Source organism: Oncorhynchus tshawytscha, linkage group LG06 (genome assembly GCF_018296145.1).
Source record: "Oncorhynchus tshawytscha isolate Ot180627B linkage group LG06, Otsh_v2.0, whole genome shotgun sequence".
Classification (NCBI taxonomy): domain Eukaryota; kingdom Metazoa; phylum Chordata; class Actinopteri; order Salmoniformes; family Salmonidae; genus Oncorhynchus; species Oncorhynchus tshawytscha.
The window spans coordinates 79,946,284-79,965,177 of record NC_056434.1 but is presented as its reverse complement, the minus strand read 5'-3'; the positions used below and the strand labels follow the sequence as shown (position 1 = coordinate 79,965,177).

Sequence of the window (18,894 nt, the reverse complement as noted above, 5' to 3'; positions counted from 1 at the left end):
AAAACAATTAATGTATGTTGATGTCTTTAACATGTATGTGACCGAGGTCTGCAGACCACCCTCTGTGTTACCATGAGAGACAGCCATGTTGTACAGCCATGTATGTGTGTGTGTGTGTGTGTGTACAACATGGCTGTCTCTCATGGTAACACAGAGGGTGGTCTGCAGACCTCGGTCACATACATGTTAAATACTTCAACATACTTTAATTGTTTTGCGTGGTAAAAAGGGACCAATGGGATCATGTAAAAAGTGTCAACTCCAAGCTGAACCAAGCGCAGGTGTGTGTGTCTGTGCGTGTATATGTACCTGGAATATGTAGTCTCCAGGCTTGACATCGGTGATGTCAATCCACTGACAGTCGATGTCGTGGCGGTACGTATCCCAGCAGCCCACTGAGATGCCCTGGTCGCCCATGTTGTAGCAGGAGAAACGCTTATGCAGACCTGACACACAGACAAGAACAGTGACTTTACTCTTCAGCTTGATGCTTTTAGGAGCCAGTTTCAGCTATTCAAAAAGAAAAATAACCATGGTCCAGGAATAGTTTAGGTCATGGACAGCATATGAAGCCAAGTTGTTTGAAATAAATGCTTGATATAAATGTTAATAGCAGGTGACATTGCCATATTATGAATGTTAATAACATGTGGCATGAGGTGCTATCCATGTTAATAACAGGTGTTATTAACCTCAAGGTGATATGTATGAATGTTAATAACATGTGACGTTAAGTGTTATGCATGTTAAGAATAGGTGTTATTACCTTCAGGGCAGTATGTATGAATGTTAATAACAGGTGTTATTACCTTCAGGGCAGTATGTATGAATGTTAAGAACAGGTGTTATTACCTTCAGGGCAGTATGTATGAATGTTAATAACATGTGTTATTACCTTCAGGGCAGTATATATGAATGTTAATAACAGGTGTTATTACCTTCAGGGCAGTATGTATGAATGTTAATAACATGTGTTATTACCTTCAGGGCAGTATATAATGAATGTTAATAGGGCAGTATGTATGAATGTATTACCTTCAGGGCAGTATGTATGAATGTTAATAACATGTGTTATTACCTTCAGGGCAGTATATATGAATGTTAATAACAGTATATATGAATGTTATTACCTTCAGGGCAGTATGTATGAATGTTAATAACAGGTGTTATTACCTTCAGGGCAGTATGTATGAATGTTAAGAACAGGTGTTATTACCTTCAGGGCAGTATATATGAATGTTAATGAACATGTGTTATTACCTTCAGGGCAGTATATGAATGAATGTTAATAACAGTATATATGAATGTTAATAACATGTTACCTTCAGGGCAGTATATGAATGTTAATAACAGGTGAATGTTAATAACATGTGTTATTACCTTCAGGGCAGTATGTTAATGAATGTTAATAACATGTGTTATTACCTTCAGGGCAGTATATATGAATGTTAATAACATGTGTTATTACCTTCAGGGCAGTATGAATGTTAAGAATGTTAATAACATGTGTTATTACCTTCAGTTAGAATGTGTTATCCATGTTAATAACAGGTGTTATTACCTTCAGGGCAGTATATATGAATGTTAATAACATGTGTTATTACCTTCAGGGCAGTATATATGAATGTTAATAACATGTGTTATTACCTTCAGGGCAGTATATAATGAATGTTAATAACATATATGTTATTACCTTCAGGGCAGTATATGATGAATGTTAAGAACAGGTGTTATTACCTTCAGGGCAGTATGTATGAATGTTAATAACATGTGTTATTACCTTCAGGGCAGTATATATGAATGTTAATAACATGTGTTATTACCTTCAGGGCAGTATGTATGAATGTTAATAACAGGTGTTATTACCTTCAGGGCAGTATGTATGAATGTTAAGAACAGGTGTTATTACCTTCAGGGCAGTATATATGAATGTTAATAACATGTGTTATTACCTTCAGGGCAGTATGTATGAATGTTAATAACATGTGTTATTACCTTCAGGGCAGTATGTATGAATGTTAAGAACAGGTGTTATTACCTTCAGGGCAGTATGTATGAATGTTAAGAACAGGTGTTATTACCTTCAGGGCAGTATGTATGAATGTTAATAACATGTGTTATTACCTTCAGGGCAGTATATATGAATGTTAATAACAGGTGTTATTACCTTCAGGGCAGTATATATGAATGTTAATAACATGTGTTATTACCTTCAGGGCAGTATATATGAATGTTAATAACAGGTGTTATTACCTTCAGGGCAGTATATATGAATGTTAATAACATGTGTTATTACCTTCAGGGCAGTATATATGAATGTTAATAACATGTGTTATTACCTTCAGGGCAGTATATATGAATGTTAATAACATGTGTTATTACCTTCAGGGCAGTATGTAAGAATGTTAATAACATGTGACGTTAGGTGTTATCCATGTTAATAACAGGTGTTATTACCTTCAGGGCAGTATGTATGAATGTTAATAACAGGTGTTATTACCTTCAGGGCAGTATGTATGAATGTTAAGAACAGGTGTTATTACCTTCAGGGCAGTATGTATGAATGTTAATAACAGGTGTTATTACCTTCAGGGCAGTATGTATCCTCCAGACAGAAGCTGGCCTTGTGTCCCTCTGCTATCCTGGTCCCATTCAGAGTCAGCAGGTCATAGTGGGTGAACACCTCAATGCTGTGGTAGTGCCTGGTAACGTAGAATAAAAGGGCTGGTTAGGGTGTGTGTGTGTGTGTGTGTGTGTGTGTGTGTGTGTGTGTGTGTGTGTGTGTGTGTGTGTGTGTGTGTGTGTGTGTGTGTGTGTGTGTGTGTGCGTGCAACTGGCTCTCCCAGTCTCACATTAGAACTAGACGTTGATCCATGTTTCTCAAAGTATTTAAGGTTAAGTTTAGGCATTAACTCTGAAATGTTAAGGTTAGGCATTAATTCTGAAATGTTAAGGTTAGGCATTAACTCTGAAATGTTAAGGTTAGGCATTAACTCTGAAATGTTAAGGTTAGACCTTAACTCTGAAATGTTAAGTTTAGGCATTAACTCTGAAATGTTAAGGTTAGGCATTAACTCTGAAATGTTAAGGTTAGGCATTAACTCTGAAATGTTAAGGTTAGGCATTAACTCTGAAATGTTAAGGTTAGACCTTAACTCTGAAATGTTAAGTTTAGGCATTAACTCTGAAATGTTAAGGTTAGGCATTAACTCTGAAATGTTAAGGTTAGGCATTAACTCTGAAATGTTAAGGTTAGGCATTAACTCTGAAATGTTAAGTTTAGGCATTAACTCTGAAATGTTAAGGTTAGGCATTAACTCTGAAATGTTAAGGTTAGGCATTAACTCTGAAATGTTAAGGTTAGGCATTAACTCTGAAATGTTAAGGTTAGACAAGGGTTAAGGTTTGGGATAGACAACAATCTCAAAAACAACTTTCTATCGCTGGAATTGAACTTGTAACCTTTGGAATCAGAGAGAGATGTTTACACACATCCGCCATCCGTTCCACTATGCCCGTCCACAACACCCTTGCAAAACCGAAACCTACGTGAAGGTAACAGTGCTCACTGTTACCTACTGTTAGCAAAGTCAGTTAAAAACGTTTAAATTGGTAAGTTAGTCTAGCCAGCTTTCTATCTAAAGGTGTAGTGATCATGGCCGGATACCCACAAGACACACAGGGCACATGCCCAGGGGCCCTGACATACAGGGGCCTGACCTACAGGGGCCCTGACCTACAGGGGGCCCTGATCTCCAGGTGGGCCCTGACCTCCAGGGAGCCCTGATCTCCAGGGGGCCCTGATCTCCAGGGGGGCCTGATCTCCAGGGGGCCCTGATCTGGACCATTAGTTTCTGTAAGTAAGTTTCTTCCAAACAGCATTTATTGTACTTAATGACAATTAGATCATACTTTTACATGCTTTCTAACCTGTAACTAAATCAATTCAATGCAGTTCAAGTCAATAAGACCTTACTCATTCCACACAGAACAATTATGTACCACAAGGGCCATTACAGCTGTAAAATGGAAGTCTGTGGTATTGGTTTCCATAACTCCTTGAGGTAATGTAACCATTTACCTGTAACATGGTCATCCAAAACCACAACTTCCACTACCAACCACTTATAATGACCGAGGACTCCAGCAGCCTCCCTTTGACTGTAACTAAGGGACTGTTACTAATGGACTCTTACTAAGGGACTGTTACTAAGGGCGTTTTTACATATGGAATTCAGTTCCCTGATTCGGTTTCTTACAGTGTTTTTGAGAATTCTACAGAATAGGTTTTGTTTTCACAAGACCTGAAAATAACTGTTTCAGGATGTGATTAGCAAAATGTACATTCTACATGATGCTAGCAAGCTAGCTTGTTTGCAACGGACAACAAGTTCAACACGACTCGCACTTCTGGTCCTGAATCTTGGACCCCCACTCACCAGGTCCAGGATTCGTTTCAGTCAGCGTTAGTTTGCTTTAGAGCACGGATCAGGGTACCTAACGCTCCAGGAACCAGGTCATACAGGGGATATGTGAAAGTACCTTAACTCCTACACCCACAAGCAGTGGTGGAAAAAGCACCCAATTGTCATACTTGAGTAAAAGTAAAGATACCTTAACAGAAAATTACTCAAATAAAAGTGAAAGTACCCAGTAAAATACTACTTGAGTAAAAGTCAAAGAGTATTTGGTTTTAAATATATTTAACTATCAAAAGTAAATGTAATTGCTAAAATATACTTAAGTGTCAAACAAACAAAGCATTTGTGTTTAGTGAGTCCGCCAGATCAGAGGCAGTACTGATGACCAGGGATGTTCTCTTGATAAGTGTGTAAATTGGACCATTTTCCTGTCCTGCTAAGCATTCAAAATGTAATGAGTACTTTTGAGAGTCAGGGAAAATGTATGGAGTAAAAAAATACATTATCATATTTAGGAATGTAGTGAAAAGTAAAAGTTGTAAAAAATATAAATATTAAAGTACAGATACCCCCAAAAAGTAGTACTTGAAAGTATTTTTACTTAAGTACTTCATACCACTGCCCACATCCCCTCCATAGAGTATAGTGATATGGTACTGCAGCTTATGACAAGTATGGCAACAGAGAATTTCAACTACTACAAACTAAGTATATGGCAATGCATTGTAAAACTACAACAATTCCTTCATGCAGTGAAACAGAACAACAAATACATGGCCTTCTAGAACTACAAAGCCCCTGACTCCCACGCAGAACCTGTGACATGCGTGCCATGTCAAAGACTCCCTGGTAACCCTAGGTCTGAAGTCAGAGTTTTCATGTTCATAATGCCAAAGACTACAACTACAACACCCCTTACTACAACACCCCTTACCTGTGACACGCATGCCAGGTCCAAGACTCCCTGGTAGCCCTAGGTCTGAAGTCGGCCCGTCCCATGTTCATGATCCTGGAGGAGAATCGTAGCAGGCGGCGGTGTCCATAGGGCCAGTTCATTCTGGCAGCGGAAGACGACAGACAGTTCTCCTCGTTGGCACAGGTCAGCAGGTGTAGTGGTCGGTCCTCCAGGTAGGCTGTCTCCTGAACCAGTTGGGCATCTAGTACCAGGTCAGGGGCAGCTAAAGGGCAGGGAAGAGGGGTGAGAGGTTAGGGTTAACCTAAACATGTATCGGAGTGACAGGTTAACCAGGTATTACATGAAACATTGGGGCAAGGGCCACTACGGAGACGGGAGGGGTAGGTTAGAGGTTCACCAGTTGCAATGCAGGTGGTTCTGGCTGGGGTGTTAGGCTTCCTATCTGTAAAGCACTTTGTGACAACTAATGATGTTAAAAGAGCTTTATAAAATACATTTGATTCATTGATTGAACAGTCAGATCAATCAGAGTTCACGTTCAGGAAGCAAAAAAGGAGAAACGTTTTCAGGTACTTCAGTTACAAACTGTTTTCTCCCATTTCGTGATTTTGAACAGAAGCCTAGGAAGGATCTCTGCAGATTACACAGGTGTAGAGATCTAGTCAGATGGAACAGTTGTGGAGAACTAGCAAGGTGGAACAAGTGTGGAGATCTAGCCAGGTGGAACAGGTGTGGAGATCTAGTCAGATGGAACAGGTGTAGAGATCTAGTCAGATGGAACAGGTGTAGAGATCTAGTCAGATGGAACAGTTGTGGAGAACTAGCCAGGTGGAACAGGTATAGAGATCTAGTCAGATGGAACAGTTGTGGAGAACTAGCCAGGTGGAACAGGTGTAGAGATCTAGTCAGATGGAACAGGTGTAGAGATCTAGTCAGATGGAACAGGTGTAGAGATCTAGTCAGATGGAACAGGTGTAGAGATCTAGTCAGATGGAACAGTTGTGGAGAACTAGTCAGGTGGAACAGGTGTAGAGATCTAGCCAGGTGGAACAGGTGTAGAGATCTAGCCAGGTGGAACAGGTGTAGAGATCTAGCCAGGTGGAACAGGTGTAGAGATCTAGCCAGGTGGAACAGGTGTAGAGATCTAGCCAGGTGGAACAGGTGTAGAGATGGAACAGGTGTAGAGATCCCAGGTGGAACAGGTGTAAAGATCTAGCTAGGTGGAACAGGTGTAGAGATCTAGCCAGGTGGAACAGGTGTGGAGATCTAGCCAGGTGGAACAGGTGTGGAGATCTAGCCAGGTGGAACAGGTGTGGAGATCTAGCCAGGTGGAACAGGTGTGGAGATCTAGCCAGGTGGAACAGGTGTGGAGATCTAGCCAGGTGGAACAGGTTTGGAGATCTAGCCAAGTGTAACAGGTGTGGAGATCTAGCCAGGTGGAACAGGTGTGGAGATCTAGCCAGGTGGAACAGGTGTGCTGTGATGACTCACTCTCTGAACAGGTGACCCCTGCAGCCTTAGCCCCGCCACCCCGGGGACAGTGGATGTGGTTGTTACGGCGACACTGTTGGATTGACAGCTCATTTCCGACACAGTGGGTTCCACTCAACACCAACTCTGCTGCGTTAGGATCCCCAGCCCAATACCATGTCTCCTAGAGAGAGAGAGAGAGAGAGAGAGAGTGTGAGAGAATGTGTGACTGCTGTACATGAAGCACCTCGGTGGTTTGTGGTATATGGCCAATATACCAGGGATAAGAGCTGTATTCAGGCACTACACTTTGGCATCATGCGTAATAACAGCCCTTAGCTGTGGTATATTGAAGCCATAAGGCCCGAGGAGGTGTGGTATATGGCCAATATACCATGGCTAAGGGCTGTTCTTAGGAACTAGGCAATGTGAAATGCCCGGACAGCCCTTAGCCGTGGTATATTGGCCATATATCACAAACCCCCAAGGAGCCTTAGTGCTACTATAAACTGGTTACCAACGTAATTAGAGCAGTAAAACTAAATGTTTTGTCATACCCGTGGTATACGGTCTGATATACCATGGCTTTCAGCCAATCAGAATTCAGGGCTCAAACCACCCAGTTTATAATGGAAAACATCTCACTTCCTCTAGAGCCTTATTGCTTAATTGTGTCTCGTGTAAAGTGTTACTAAGTATTTCATCTGTTCATGTTTGAGGACTCAGGGAGACTCAGTGAGTTGATTGGTGAATTGTGGAAGTCAGGGAGTTTAGGGACAAATCTGAAATGGCACCATATTCCCACAAAGCGCTCTGGCCAAAAGTAGTACACTATAAAGAGAATAGGGTTTCATAGGTGTGTTTCTATACAGAGAATAGGGTTTCATAGGTGTGTTTCTATATAGAGAATAGGGTTTCATAGGTGTGTTTCTATATAGAGAATAGGGTTTCATAGGTGTGTTTCTATATAGAGAATAGGGTTTCATAGGTGTGTTTCTATATATATATAGAGAATAGGGTTTCATAGGTGTGTTTCTATACAGAGAATAGGGTTTCATAGGTGTGATTCTATATAGAGAATAGGGTTTCATAGGTGTGATTCTATACAGAGAATAGGGTTTCATAGGTGTGATTCTATATAGAGAATAGGGTTTCATAGGTGTGATTCTATACAGAGAATAGGTTTCATATTTGGTGTGATTCTATACAGAGAATAGGGTTTCATAGGTGTGTTTAACAGGTGTGTTTCTATACAGAGAATAAGGTTTCATAGGTGTGTTTAACAGGTGTGTTTCTATACAGAGAATAAGGTTTCATAGGTGTGTTTCATAGGTGTGTTTCTATACAGAGAATAAGGTTTCATAGGTGTGTTTCCGTACCTGGTGTGCTCGGGATGCGAACCCCAGACCCAGCTGTCGACAGACCACCATGGCTTCGTTGATCCCCCAGTTCTCACTGCAGACTGACCCCCATCTCTTACGACCCCCTACATCCATCAGTACCTCCACACGGCCCTCACCTGGCTCCCTGCCTCCCGCCAACCGCACCTGGGGTAAGAGGAGGAAGGAGGTTAGGAGGAGGAGGAAGAGGAGAGGTAGGAGAAGGAAGAGGAGAGGAAGGAGGTTAGGAAGAGGAGGTGTTAGCAGAGGAAGGAGGGTAGAAAGGTAGGAGGAGGAGGAAGAGGAGAGGTAGGAGGAGGAAGAGGAGAGGAAGGAGGAGGAAGAGGAGAGGAAGGAGGAAGAAGAGGAAGAGGAGAAAAATACATTTCAATTTCAATTATGTATTTTCTAAACCTGTAAGTTTGGCAAGTCAAATGTTTAGAGTTATGTGTCTAATGTGTATATAATAATGGAATGTGTGTATGTTTAGAGTTATGTGTCTAATGTGTATATAATAATGTGTGTATGTTCTCACCATGCTGTCCAGGCCAAGCTTGGGGACGTTGCAGCGTACTGAGGCGTCCTGGGTGTGTTTGAACGTCCATAGAGGGGCATCCTGGAAGTTACATTCTAGGATAGACTTCTCTGTCCCCAAACACTGGACACTGTTAATATGGATAGGACCAGTACCTAGAGAGAGAGAGCAAAAGAGAAAGAGAAAGAGAGCGAGAGCGAGAGAGTTGGTGATTGCAGGCCTATATTGGTCTCCTATGTTGGTTATCTATAATGATAGAATGTCGGCTTCCATCCATATTGGTCACAAGGACTGGGTACACATCCACCCACACTAAATAGGCTAAACAAAACCCACTTCCTGACCCAAACCTCTCTATCGGTGAGTAGAATACCACATAAAATATGTGAGTAGGTAGATCAGAACAACCACAGTTTAACTTACCAGGTCCAACACAGCACACCACGAGGGACACACACACACACACACACACACACAACTGTGTACGTATACCACCTCAGAGTAAATTACATATAGTAGTAGAAATGATAATATAGTATTGGTCAGATTTGAACATAGAAGCTGACGATGATGATGATGATGGCGATGACGAGAGTTCAAATGGCAGCTGATGTGTTTAGACGTTGGTTTCAGTTTCATTGATGTCACTACCAATGATCAAAGTGCTGTAAACAGTCAGCAAAAGGCAAATTCACTCCCAATAATTTCCCATTCAATTTTCTCCTACTTTGTCCAGTTTTTGCTGTATCACATTTGTGTGTCCATACTTTACATTCTCTCCTTTCAAGGTCTCATTTTCAAAGGAGAAATGTTTTTGTGTAAACTTTAGATTGGTCTTCTTTCCCAGTGAGGTACAGCAGATTTTTTAAATTTTTTAAATTTGATTTATTTTACCTTTATTTAACTAGGCAAGTCAGTTAAGAACAAATAGTTATTTTCAATGACGGCCTAGAAACAGTGGGTTAACTGCCTGTTCAGGGGCAGAACAACAGATTTGTACCTTGTCAGCTCGGGGATATGAACTTGCAACCTTTCAGTTACTAGTCCAACACTCTAACCACTAGGCTACTCTGCCCTAACCCTATCATATCTCGTATCCAATCAGAGCTCTTCGTGTGCGTGACCTCACACACTGTAAAAAGTAATTCGTTCTGCTAACATTTTTGGGGGTGGAAACCAGGTGCCTAGAACCATTGGAGTGTCCTAACTCAAAGTATATCAGTGTCAATACTTAAAGTAATAAACAGACATCACCTCCCATAAGGTTATTTTTCAAAGTTGTAAATACTGTTTTATGTTTTATAAACTTTGTCACTAAATTGCATTATGTATTCTGAACTGTAACGATTGAAGATACTTGAACATAAATATTTATTGTAGTGAACATAAAAATGTGGGGTCCCGTCTACTAATTATTTTCAAGTGTAAGTAGTAAGTAGTACTGATTAGTAATGTTCGGTGGCTGTGTCTTAATGTTTACCATTGTTTAATGTAATTGACCATTTGTCATTTTAATCCACCTTAGCAGTCATTGTTGAGAACAGTGCTCATTCCTCTAACAGTAACTAGAGGTAGAGATGTAACCAGTCATTGTTGAGAACAGTGCTCATTCCTCTAACAGTAACTAGAGGTAGAGATGTAAACAGTCATTGTTGAGAACAGTGCTCATTCCTCTAACAGTAACTAGAGGTAGAGATGTAAACAGTCATTGTTGAGAACAGTGCTCATTCCTCTAACAGTAACTAGAGGTAGAGATGTAGGCATCACAGGATGCTGCATTAGCCTCTGTCATTAAGAGTGGTGCATATGACCTTGGTGATGATGGGAATGGCTTGTCTCATTATTGACATCAGTTTGTGAGCCAGTTTTGATATCCATTTATCATGATCAATTACACCTGTTAAGCTGCGCGACTTGGCGGGTCATATTTCGGAGGACACACGTCTCGACCATCGTCTCTCCTGAGCCCGTTGGGGAGTTGCAGTGATGAGACAAGATCGTAACTACCAATTGGATGTCACAAAAATGGGGTCAAATTTGAAAAAAATATATAATAATACAAATATATTAAGTAATAATAACTTGTAAAATCTCAATGACTTTAGATTAATTAATGTTCCCTAAACCACACTTCATTAATGTTCCCTAAACCACACTTCATTAATGTTCCCTAAACCACACTTCATTAATGTTCCCTAAACCACACTTCATTAATGTTCCCCAAACCCAGCTTAATTCATGTTCCCCAAACCCAGCTTAATTCATGTTCCCCAAACCCAGCTTAATTTCAGAGAGAGGAAAATCCTAGGGTTTCCATCATAACCACTATTTGGGCTATTTGGGCTATTCTCACTAACTATGTCACCAGAATCATTCCATTTCCAGCTCCCTAAAGAGTCTTAAAGATTTGTATCTGTCTGTTTGATTGCCATGTGCTAATGTTAAATATTGCATTGCTTATTTATCTGGAATGATTTATTGTCAATGCTATATTTAAACCACTGACTGCATTTACGAAACTTATTGAGACTATTGAGCGAAAACAACACAAGTTATTCAACAGAACATGTCTCTCTTTTGTGCTTACCAAACTACAGTACATATAAACACTTATTCTCTGTACATTTCCTCTGTCTGTCCGGCCGTCCATCTGTGTCTGTGAGTCTCTGCCCTGTCATCTGGGGCAGCAGGGTAGCTTAGTGGTTAGAGCGTTGACTAGTAACTGGAAGGTTGCAAGTTCAAAACCCCGAGCTGACAAGGTACAAATCTGTCGTTCTGCCCCTGAACAGGCAGTTAACCCACTGAAAATAAGAATTTGTTCTTAACTGACTTACCTAGTTAAATAAAAAAAAATAAAAAAATCTGGACTCTTAATATAGGCCTTTTCCAACATCACATATAGTACAGTATGTTAATATGGCCTGCAGAACTCAAGTCAACTTGTGGCAGACATGGTGCTTTGATTTACACTACAGCTGCAGTGACCAGGCTGGAGGACATTGTTAGCAGAGGAAACCCGCTAACAATGTGTGAACCACAGATCAGGCTCACATACAAATCCATTCTCAGACCATTCAGCAGCAGACGGGCGTGGAGTCCTAAGATCAGTCCTAAACGTGGCAGGAAAAGTCCCTCTGACTCACATTGGAATCGTAAACAGTCTAAGGTACTCAGGGTACACTGTTCCTATGACCTAAGCCAGGACAGACATAGAGACATATACAGCTTTATCATGGGTGTGTTCCCTCAGGTGCAAAATACCCTGAATGAAACAGGCAGGGCAGGATGTTCACATGGCAAAACTGGGGTGAACTTTTTCCTTTGCCAGAGATAATAACAGTCTAACCCTTGACCCCTGTCAGACAAAAAGACAGAGAATAGCAGATAGAGAGTCCTAGCCTACCTTGTCCCATGTGAGCTCCAGTGAGGGCCTCCTTGGCAGTTCCGAAGCCCAGCTCCCTGCACACCACGCTGGCTGAGTTGAGGTCCCACAGGTGGTCTACGATGGTACCCCACTTCCCCTCTTTCAACACCTCCACACGGCCCTCGCCCAGCCTGGGGCCAGCCTTCAGACGCACCGGCTAGAGTGGGAGAGAAGAGATTTAGAGGCACAGAGAGAGATGGTGAGAGAGAGAGAGAGAGATAGAGAGAGAGAGAGAGAAAGAGAGAGAGAGAGAAAGAGAGAGAATTGGAGAGAAAGAAAGAGAGAGAGAGAAGGAGATTGAAAGACAGTGGCAAGGTCTTGGCTATTAGCACAGTAAGGCATGGAGTGTGGTGTGTGTCAGTGTATGTGTGTGTGTGCGTCAGTGTGTGTGTGCGTGCATGTGTGCCTGCGTCTGTCTCTTACTACAATTGGGTGGGGTGCTTGGGGTCTTCCAGATGACATGAGCGCAAACTGTGGTCCCAGTACACACCTCGCCACAGCGTGTCTCCCACTCTTACAGGGGGAGGGGTTAAGTGGGATGGACAGCTTAGTGTGACACTCTGATAGGCTGGTCTCTGACCCCAGGCAGTGAACCTTCTCTACCCAGTAACTTTTCTTACTAGCCATGAGGCTCAGCCTAGGAAGGGGGAGAGAAGAGGTTGTAAGTGTTTTAGAATGCTTTATAACACATGATAACATACTAGATGGTCATTTTCCATTAAGAAACATTGATGGAACTTGCTTTAATTCTTTACAAGTATTGTTGTGGTAGTGGAATATGTTTAAAATGTATTACTTAAGCCAAGAAGTTCAATATACTCTACATTTAATTCAGTAAGATAATTGGTCTGATTACTTTGATAGACTACAATATCAACCTTATTACTTTGGATTGTGTGGCAGTTAGATCATATATTTTATCACAAATAACTAGACTCAGAGTAGCCTACCAGACTTTTATACACTCCTACTAGAATAACTAGACTCAGACTAGCCTACCAGACTTGTATACACTCCTACTAGAATAACTAGACTCAGACTAGCCTACCAGACTTTTATACACTCCTACTAGAATAACTAGACTCAGAGTAGCCTACCAGACTTTTATACACTCCTACTAGAATAACTAGACTCAGACTAGCCTACCAGACTTGTATACACTCCTACTAGAATAACTAGACTCAGACTAGCCTACCAGACTTTTATACACTCCTACTAGAATATCACAGTATATGACAACTGTAAAAATACAGTATAATAAGATAAGGAGGCATTGTTGAAGTTAAAGAATACATTAAAAATATATATATTTTTATCCCAAGCATTTATCCCTTACTTTAACCAAACATAAATGTCTTAATCATAGGATAAAGCTGTTAAAAGAAAGTTAATGACAGGATAAATAAATATAAAGTAAGGTTACAGAGATGGACGGAGAGATGGACGGAGAGATGGACGGAGAGATGGAAGACCTTATGGATGGAGGGATGAAGGGATAAAATGAGGTTAAGTTGGACTGATTGGTATGATAAAGGACGGTTGAGGGTGTGTCTGTGTGTGTGTGGGGGGGGGGTTGGTAGTAATCATAGGATAAAGCAGATTTAAATAGCACAGAAGTAGACCAAGATGTTATATGTATGTTTGTCTAAAGTGCTGGGAAAGTGGTCAAAATGGCAGTTGTTTGAAAAAATGAAGCTGAAAAGTTCTGTTGCGGTTACTAAACCAGCTGTACAAGATGTTTCTGTTCTGATTCCAGATCTGAATAGGTCTGATGCGGTTACTAAACCGGCTGTACAAGATGTTTCTGTTCTGATTCCAGATCTGAATAGTTCTGATGCGGTTACTAAACCAGCTGTACAAGATGTTTCTGTTCTGATTCCAGATCTGAATAGGTCTGATGCGGTTACTAAACCAGCTGTACAAGATGTTTCTGTTCTGATTCCAGATCTGAATAGTTCTGTTGCGGTTACTAAACCAGCTGTACAAGATGTTTCTGTTCTGATTCCAGATCTGAATAGTTCTGTTGCGGTTACTAAACCAGCTGTACAAGATGTTTCTGTTCTGATTCCAGATCTGAATAGTTCTGTTGCGGTTACTAAACCAGCTGTACAAGATGTTTCTGTTCTGATTCCAGATCTGAATAGTTCTGATGCGGTTACTAAACCAGCTGTACAAGATGTTTCTGTTCTGATTCCAGATCTGAATAGGTCTGATGCGGTTACTAAACCAGCTGTACAAGATGTTTCTGTTCTGATTCCAGATCTGAATAGGTCTGATGCGGTTACTAAACCAGCTGTACAAGATGTTTCTGTTCTGATTCCAGATCTGAATAGCAGAGAGAGAACAACAGTCATAACCTCTCTGTTTTTGGGAAAGTGCTCAAAACTGCAGTTGTTTGAAAAATATGTTAATGCAGTTACTAAAACAGCTGTATCATTAGATCTGTAGTGTAAGTCTTGATTGGTAGTAGATATTTCTGTTCTTATTTCCAGATTTGAATAGCAGAGAAGTAGACAAAGATGTCACACCATCTAACTTTTTGTCAAACTTCTTCGGGAAAGTGGTCAAAATGTCAGTTGTTAATTAAAGAAAATGTTGTTTATGCGGTCACTTAAATAGCTGTAACTTTTGATCAGATCATTCTGTTATTAATACAGATTTGAATGGTAGAGTGGGAGAGGAAGATGTCTAAGTGTTTGGCAAAGTGGTCAAACAACTGATTTGTGTCAAAAGTTGCAATGTTGCCTTTACAGTGAATAGAAGTTGGAAGTGATGATGTCACAACGGGGAGTTTTAGAATGTTGAAAACGTCACATTAAAGTGAATGAAGATGGGAAAAAAAGAAAGACCAACAAAATCATAGTTTAAAAAGTATAAATAATATAACAAAGTTGCATGCAAGTACACTATTCCAGACCAGTCTGCATTTTAAAGTTCGGACGGCGTTTCTAGCTTAAACAGTATAGGAGAAGTAGGGTGCAGAAGAATAAGAAGTACGACAAAGATTTAAAGTCTGAACTTTTGCTTTGCACGTCCCACCTAACTTTAATGTCTGGTCCTTTATGTCATCTCCGTTCCATGAAGAAGAGGAACAAGACTTTAATGTGTGCATAGCTAATGTCTGGTCCTTTATGTCATCTCCGTTCCATGAAGAAGAGGAACAAGAGAAGCCCTATCCAGGAACACTTCGTATGAATACTTTATAATGCATTACTATAGTAGATATACTGTATAGTAGATGCTATTTAGCAGACACTTTTATCCAAAATGACTTACAGTCATGTGTGCTAAAATCACATACACAAACAGTATCAACATCTGGAGAACAAAGAATTTGTAGTTAGTTGAGATGTTCCAACATCTGAGTTGGTCTTACTTTGTGGATGGATCAGCAAGCTTGGTGTCCCAGATTTTCCTGTGAAGAAACAGGAAGAAAAGAAAAGGACGTGAGTATCTCTTCCGTTTATTAGTTGAGGTTTCGTGAAGCACCTGTTAGTCCTGTGAGGTGTGATGACTAAAGCTTACCCACTGAGTTAGCTTTTGTAGACGACAACTGTCTGATGTGCTTGGTTCATGCCACACACAGTGATACCCAAACACTGACTGTAGATATCTGGTGTTTGTATGGTCCATGCCACACAGAATGATTCCCCCACACACACTGTTTATCAGCCACATCGGTAGGCATGTGTTGTTGGTGTACATGGACACAGACAGAAGCAGTTATGTCCTAGAAGCATCTGTACCTGCCATACTGGCCTTACGGATGCCAACCAGTAGATATACACTAACATAGATACATATTGTCAGCCTAAAGAGAGGCCCATCTGTGTTGAGATACAGTAAATCGTTGTGTGTGTGTGTGTGTAAGTGGGATCGTGAAATTTTCCCTTCTTCTCTCTGACCAACACTTCCTGTCTCTCTTTCCTTTATGTTGGGGTGTAGATGTCTAGCCTAGGTCTGTGTGTATGTTTAGAACGACTGGTCAGAGTGTAGTAGGTCTATGTACACCCAGCTAAGCCTGGGTTTAAGAGAAAAACAATGATGTCTGTTTCCAACATACAGTAGATCTGCTCAAACAGCTGGGTTGTATTCATTATGCACCAAATGGAAGTAAACGGAATAAAACAGGGAGGGACTATGACTTCAATAACAAACGCTTACTTGGCATTTTACAAGAACATTGCTAGTACAACAACATTTGTAAATAACTCTTGAAAGCGAGAAAGGGATTCAAACTAAATGCCGCTCCTTTTGAAACTACTCATTATACTAACCAACCATGCATAGGCTGAAAAAAATGTGACTTTCAACACCAACTATGGACGACATTGCTGGGAAAAGGTTGAAACAAAACACACACACAAACAAACAGTGTTGGCACACTTTAACCGTAAGAACTGGTCAGTCTGTCCGAGAAACTCCCTCTCTCCCTCCCTCCCACTCGCTCACATACACAAACACGGTTGATCTGCATCGAAATAGCCGTCCCACAGTTCCCACCCCTAGATGCCGAGAGTGCCAAACAGGAGCTGAGACAGACTAGACTACACACACACACACACACACCAACGCACACACACACACACACAACTCAGTCAGCTGCACTTAGGGAAACAAATACATCTACGGATATTCATAACACAGGATATTTGGATTTCCAACATGAAACTAACACATTCCTGCCTTGCTAGTCACAAAGTCTACAAAGGAGGATGTTGGAATGAAGAGAGACATTGTTTCAGCCCTGGTGTTGTAAAGTAGCTAGAGTTAAGTCCTGTTACAGTGGGAAAGTAGATGTCACTTCTTTCTGGTATGGTACCTCCTTGCACTATTTTTGTTGTTGACCTAAATATAGAATTACATACAGAATCATTATGCATTTACTGTAATATCATCTCTCATCACTGAGGCCTAATAGTAAATATTTGTTGTTTAACTTTTAAAATGTTTACCTTTTAACGGCACATTAACACTGTAACGAGAGTCGGGAAGCAAGTTCAGGGAGTGAAGTCAGTTAGCTGTGATCCCTTGAAAGTTATTTCTTTTTATCCTTAGTCATAGGCAAAACATGTGCTTTCTCAGGTAAAACCTTTGCAGACGCTCTTATCCAGAGCAACTTACAGACAGAAGAAATAAGGGTTAAGTGCCTTGCTCAAGGCACATTGACAGATTTTTCACCTTGTCAGCTCAGGGATTCAAACCAGCGACCTTTCGGTTCCTGGCACAACGGCTCTTTTAAGATAGCTAGCTTTCTTGACAGGATACAACGTGTAATTTGGGTGAACTATCCCTTTAAAGCATCAATGGTTAAACTATTAGACCCCTAGAGTCGATGTCCGTGCCCTCGCGGAAATCAAACTAGTATAATAACAAATACCCCGCAAAATCTGTCTGTTTAAGGTAGAGATGTCTTTTTTTGTAGCATGTGCTGCATCTCAATCCATCGCATCCGCCAATGGTGGCCTTCCATTGGCCAGGTCAGCCATGTGCTGCATCTCAATCCATCGCATCCGCCAATGGTGGCCTTCCATTGGCCAGGTCAGCCATGTGCTGCATCTCAATCCATCGCATCCGCCAATGGTGGCCTTCCATTGGCCAGGTCAGCCATGTGCTGCATCTCAATCCATCGCATCCGCCAATGGTGGCCTTCCATTGGCCAGGTCACCCATGTGCTGCATCTCAATCCATCGCATCCACCAATGGTGGCCTTCCATTGGCCAGGTCAGCCATGTGCTGCATCTCAATCCATCGCATCCACCAATGGTGGCCTTCCATTGGCCAGGTCAGCCACAAGTCAGTATTCAATGTCCATCCATGTCACAGGGCGTCAGGAGATGGAGTGGAAACTGGCCACTAGAGGCAACAGTAAGCACTGTTACCTTCAAGTAGGTTTTGGTGTTGTAGACGGGGATGCTGGATGAGAGTAAGAGTCTGCCTCTAGTCTGCCTCTGCCTCTTCAGAATGAATGCCTGACCTTAAGAATTCAGAATGAATGCCTGACCTTAAGAATTCAGAGTTAATGCCTAACCTTAAGAATTCAGAATTAATGCCTAACCTTAAGAATTCAGAGTTAATGCCTAACCTTAATAATTCAATATTAATGCCTAACCTTAAGAATTCAGAGTTAATGCCTGAACTTAACCTTAAACACTTCGAAATTTGATGTTTTGGAACAACTTCTAAATGTTTATGTTTGAGGAACATGGATGAATGTCTAATTCTGACGTGAGACTGAGAGCTGGTAGCCACAACTGCGGTGTTTGTCAGACCAGGAGACATCCCAAAAAACGGTCTTCTCACGAAAACATCTGTAGCGTCAGAACGGTTTGGCCTACAAACTAATATGACCATTCCATGGAAAGATGAGACTCTCACAAACAAATACATGCCAGTTGTATTTGCTTTAGGATGCCCACAAGCCTCACAAGACTCGTCTGAATTTGGCCCAGTACCAGTTACATAAATAAATGGAGGTATGCACTGAGTATACAAAACATTAAGAACACCTGTTTTTTCCATGTGGAAAATGACCAGGTGATACAAGGTGAAAGCTATGATCCCTTATTGATGTCACTCGTTAAATCCACTTCAATCAGTGTAGATGAAGGGGAGGAGACAGGTTAAAGGAGGATTTTTAAGCCTTTAGACAATAGAGACATGGATTGTGAATGTGTGACATTCAGAGGGTGAATGGGCAAGACAAAAGACTGAAGTGCCTTTAAACAGGGTATGGTGGTAGGTGCCAG

The 18,894-nt window shown here is 41.2% G+C and overlaps 1 protein-coding gene across 2 annotated transcripts in view; it reads right to left on the bottom strand.

Annotated features, from left to right (window-relative positions):
- Nucleotides 1–18,894, bottom strand: part of LOC112253569 (lysyl oxidase homolog 4-like) — a 40,347-nt gene that overhangs the window by 5,872 nt on the left and 15,581 nt on the right. For both annotated transcript variants that reach the window (XM_042323670.1, XM_042323669.1), the window contains exons 5-13: nucleotides 15,522–15,560; nucleotides 12,569–12,782; nucleotides 12,125–12,302; nucleotides 8,722–8,876; nucleotides 8,187–8,354; nucleotides 6,829–6,991; nucleotides 5,356–5,599; nucleotides 2,587–2,702; nucleotides 310–446 (exon numbers count right to left, since the gene is read on the bottom strand). In XM_042323670.1, coding sequence (XP_042179604.1) covers nucleotides 310–446; nucleotides 2,587–2,702; nucleotides 5,356–5,599; nucleotides 6,829–6,991; nucleotides 8,187–8,354; nucleotides 8,722–8,876; nucleotides 12,125–12,302; nucleotides 12,569–12,782; nucleotides 15,522–15,560 — 1,414 coding nt within the window. The remainder of the gene's footprint in view (nucleotides 1–309; nucleotides 447–2,586; nucleotides 2,703–5,355; nucleotides 5,600–6,828; nucleotides 6,992–8,186; nucleotides 8,355–8,721; nucleotides 8,877–12,124; nucleotides 12,303–12,568; nucleotides 12,783–15,521; nucleotides 15,561–18,894) is intronic.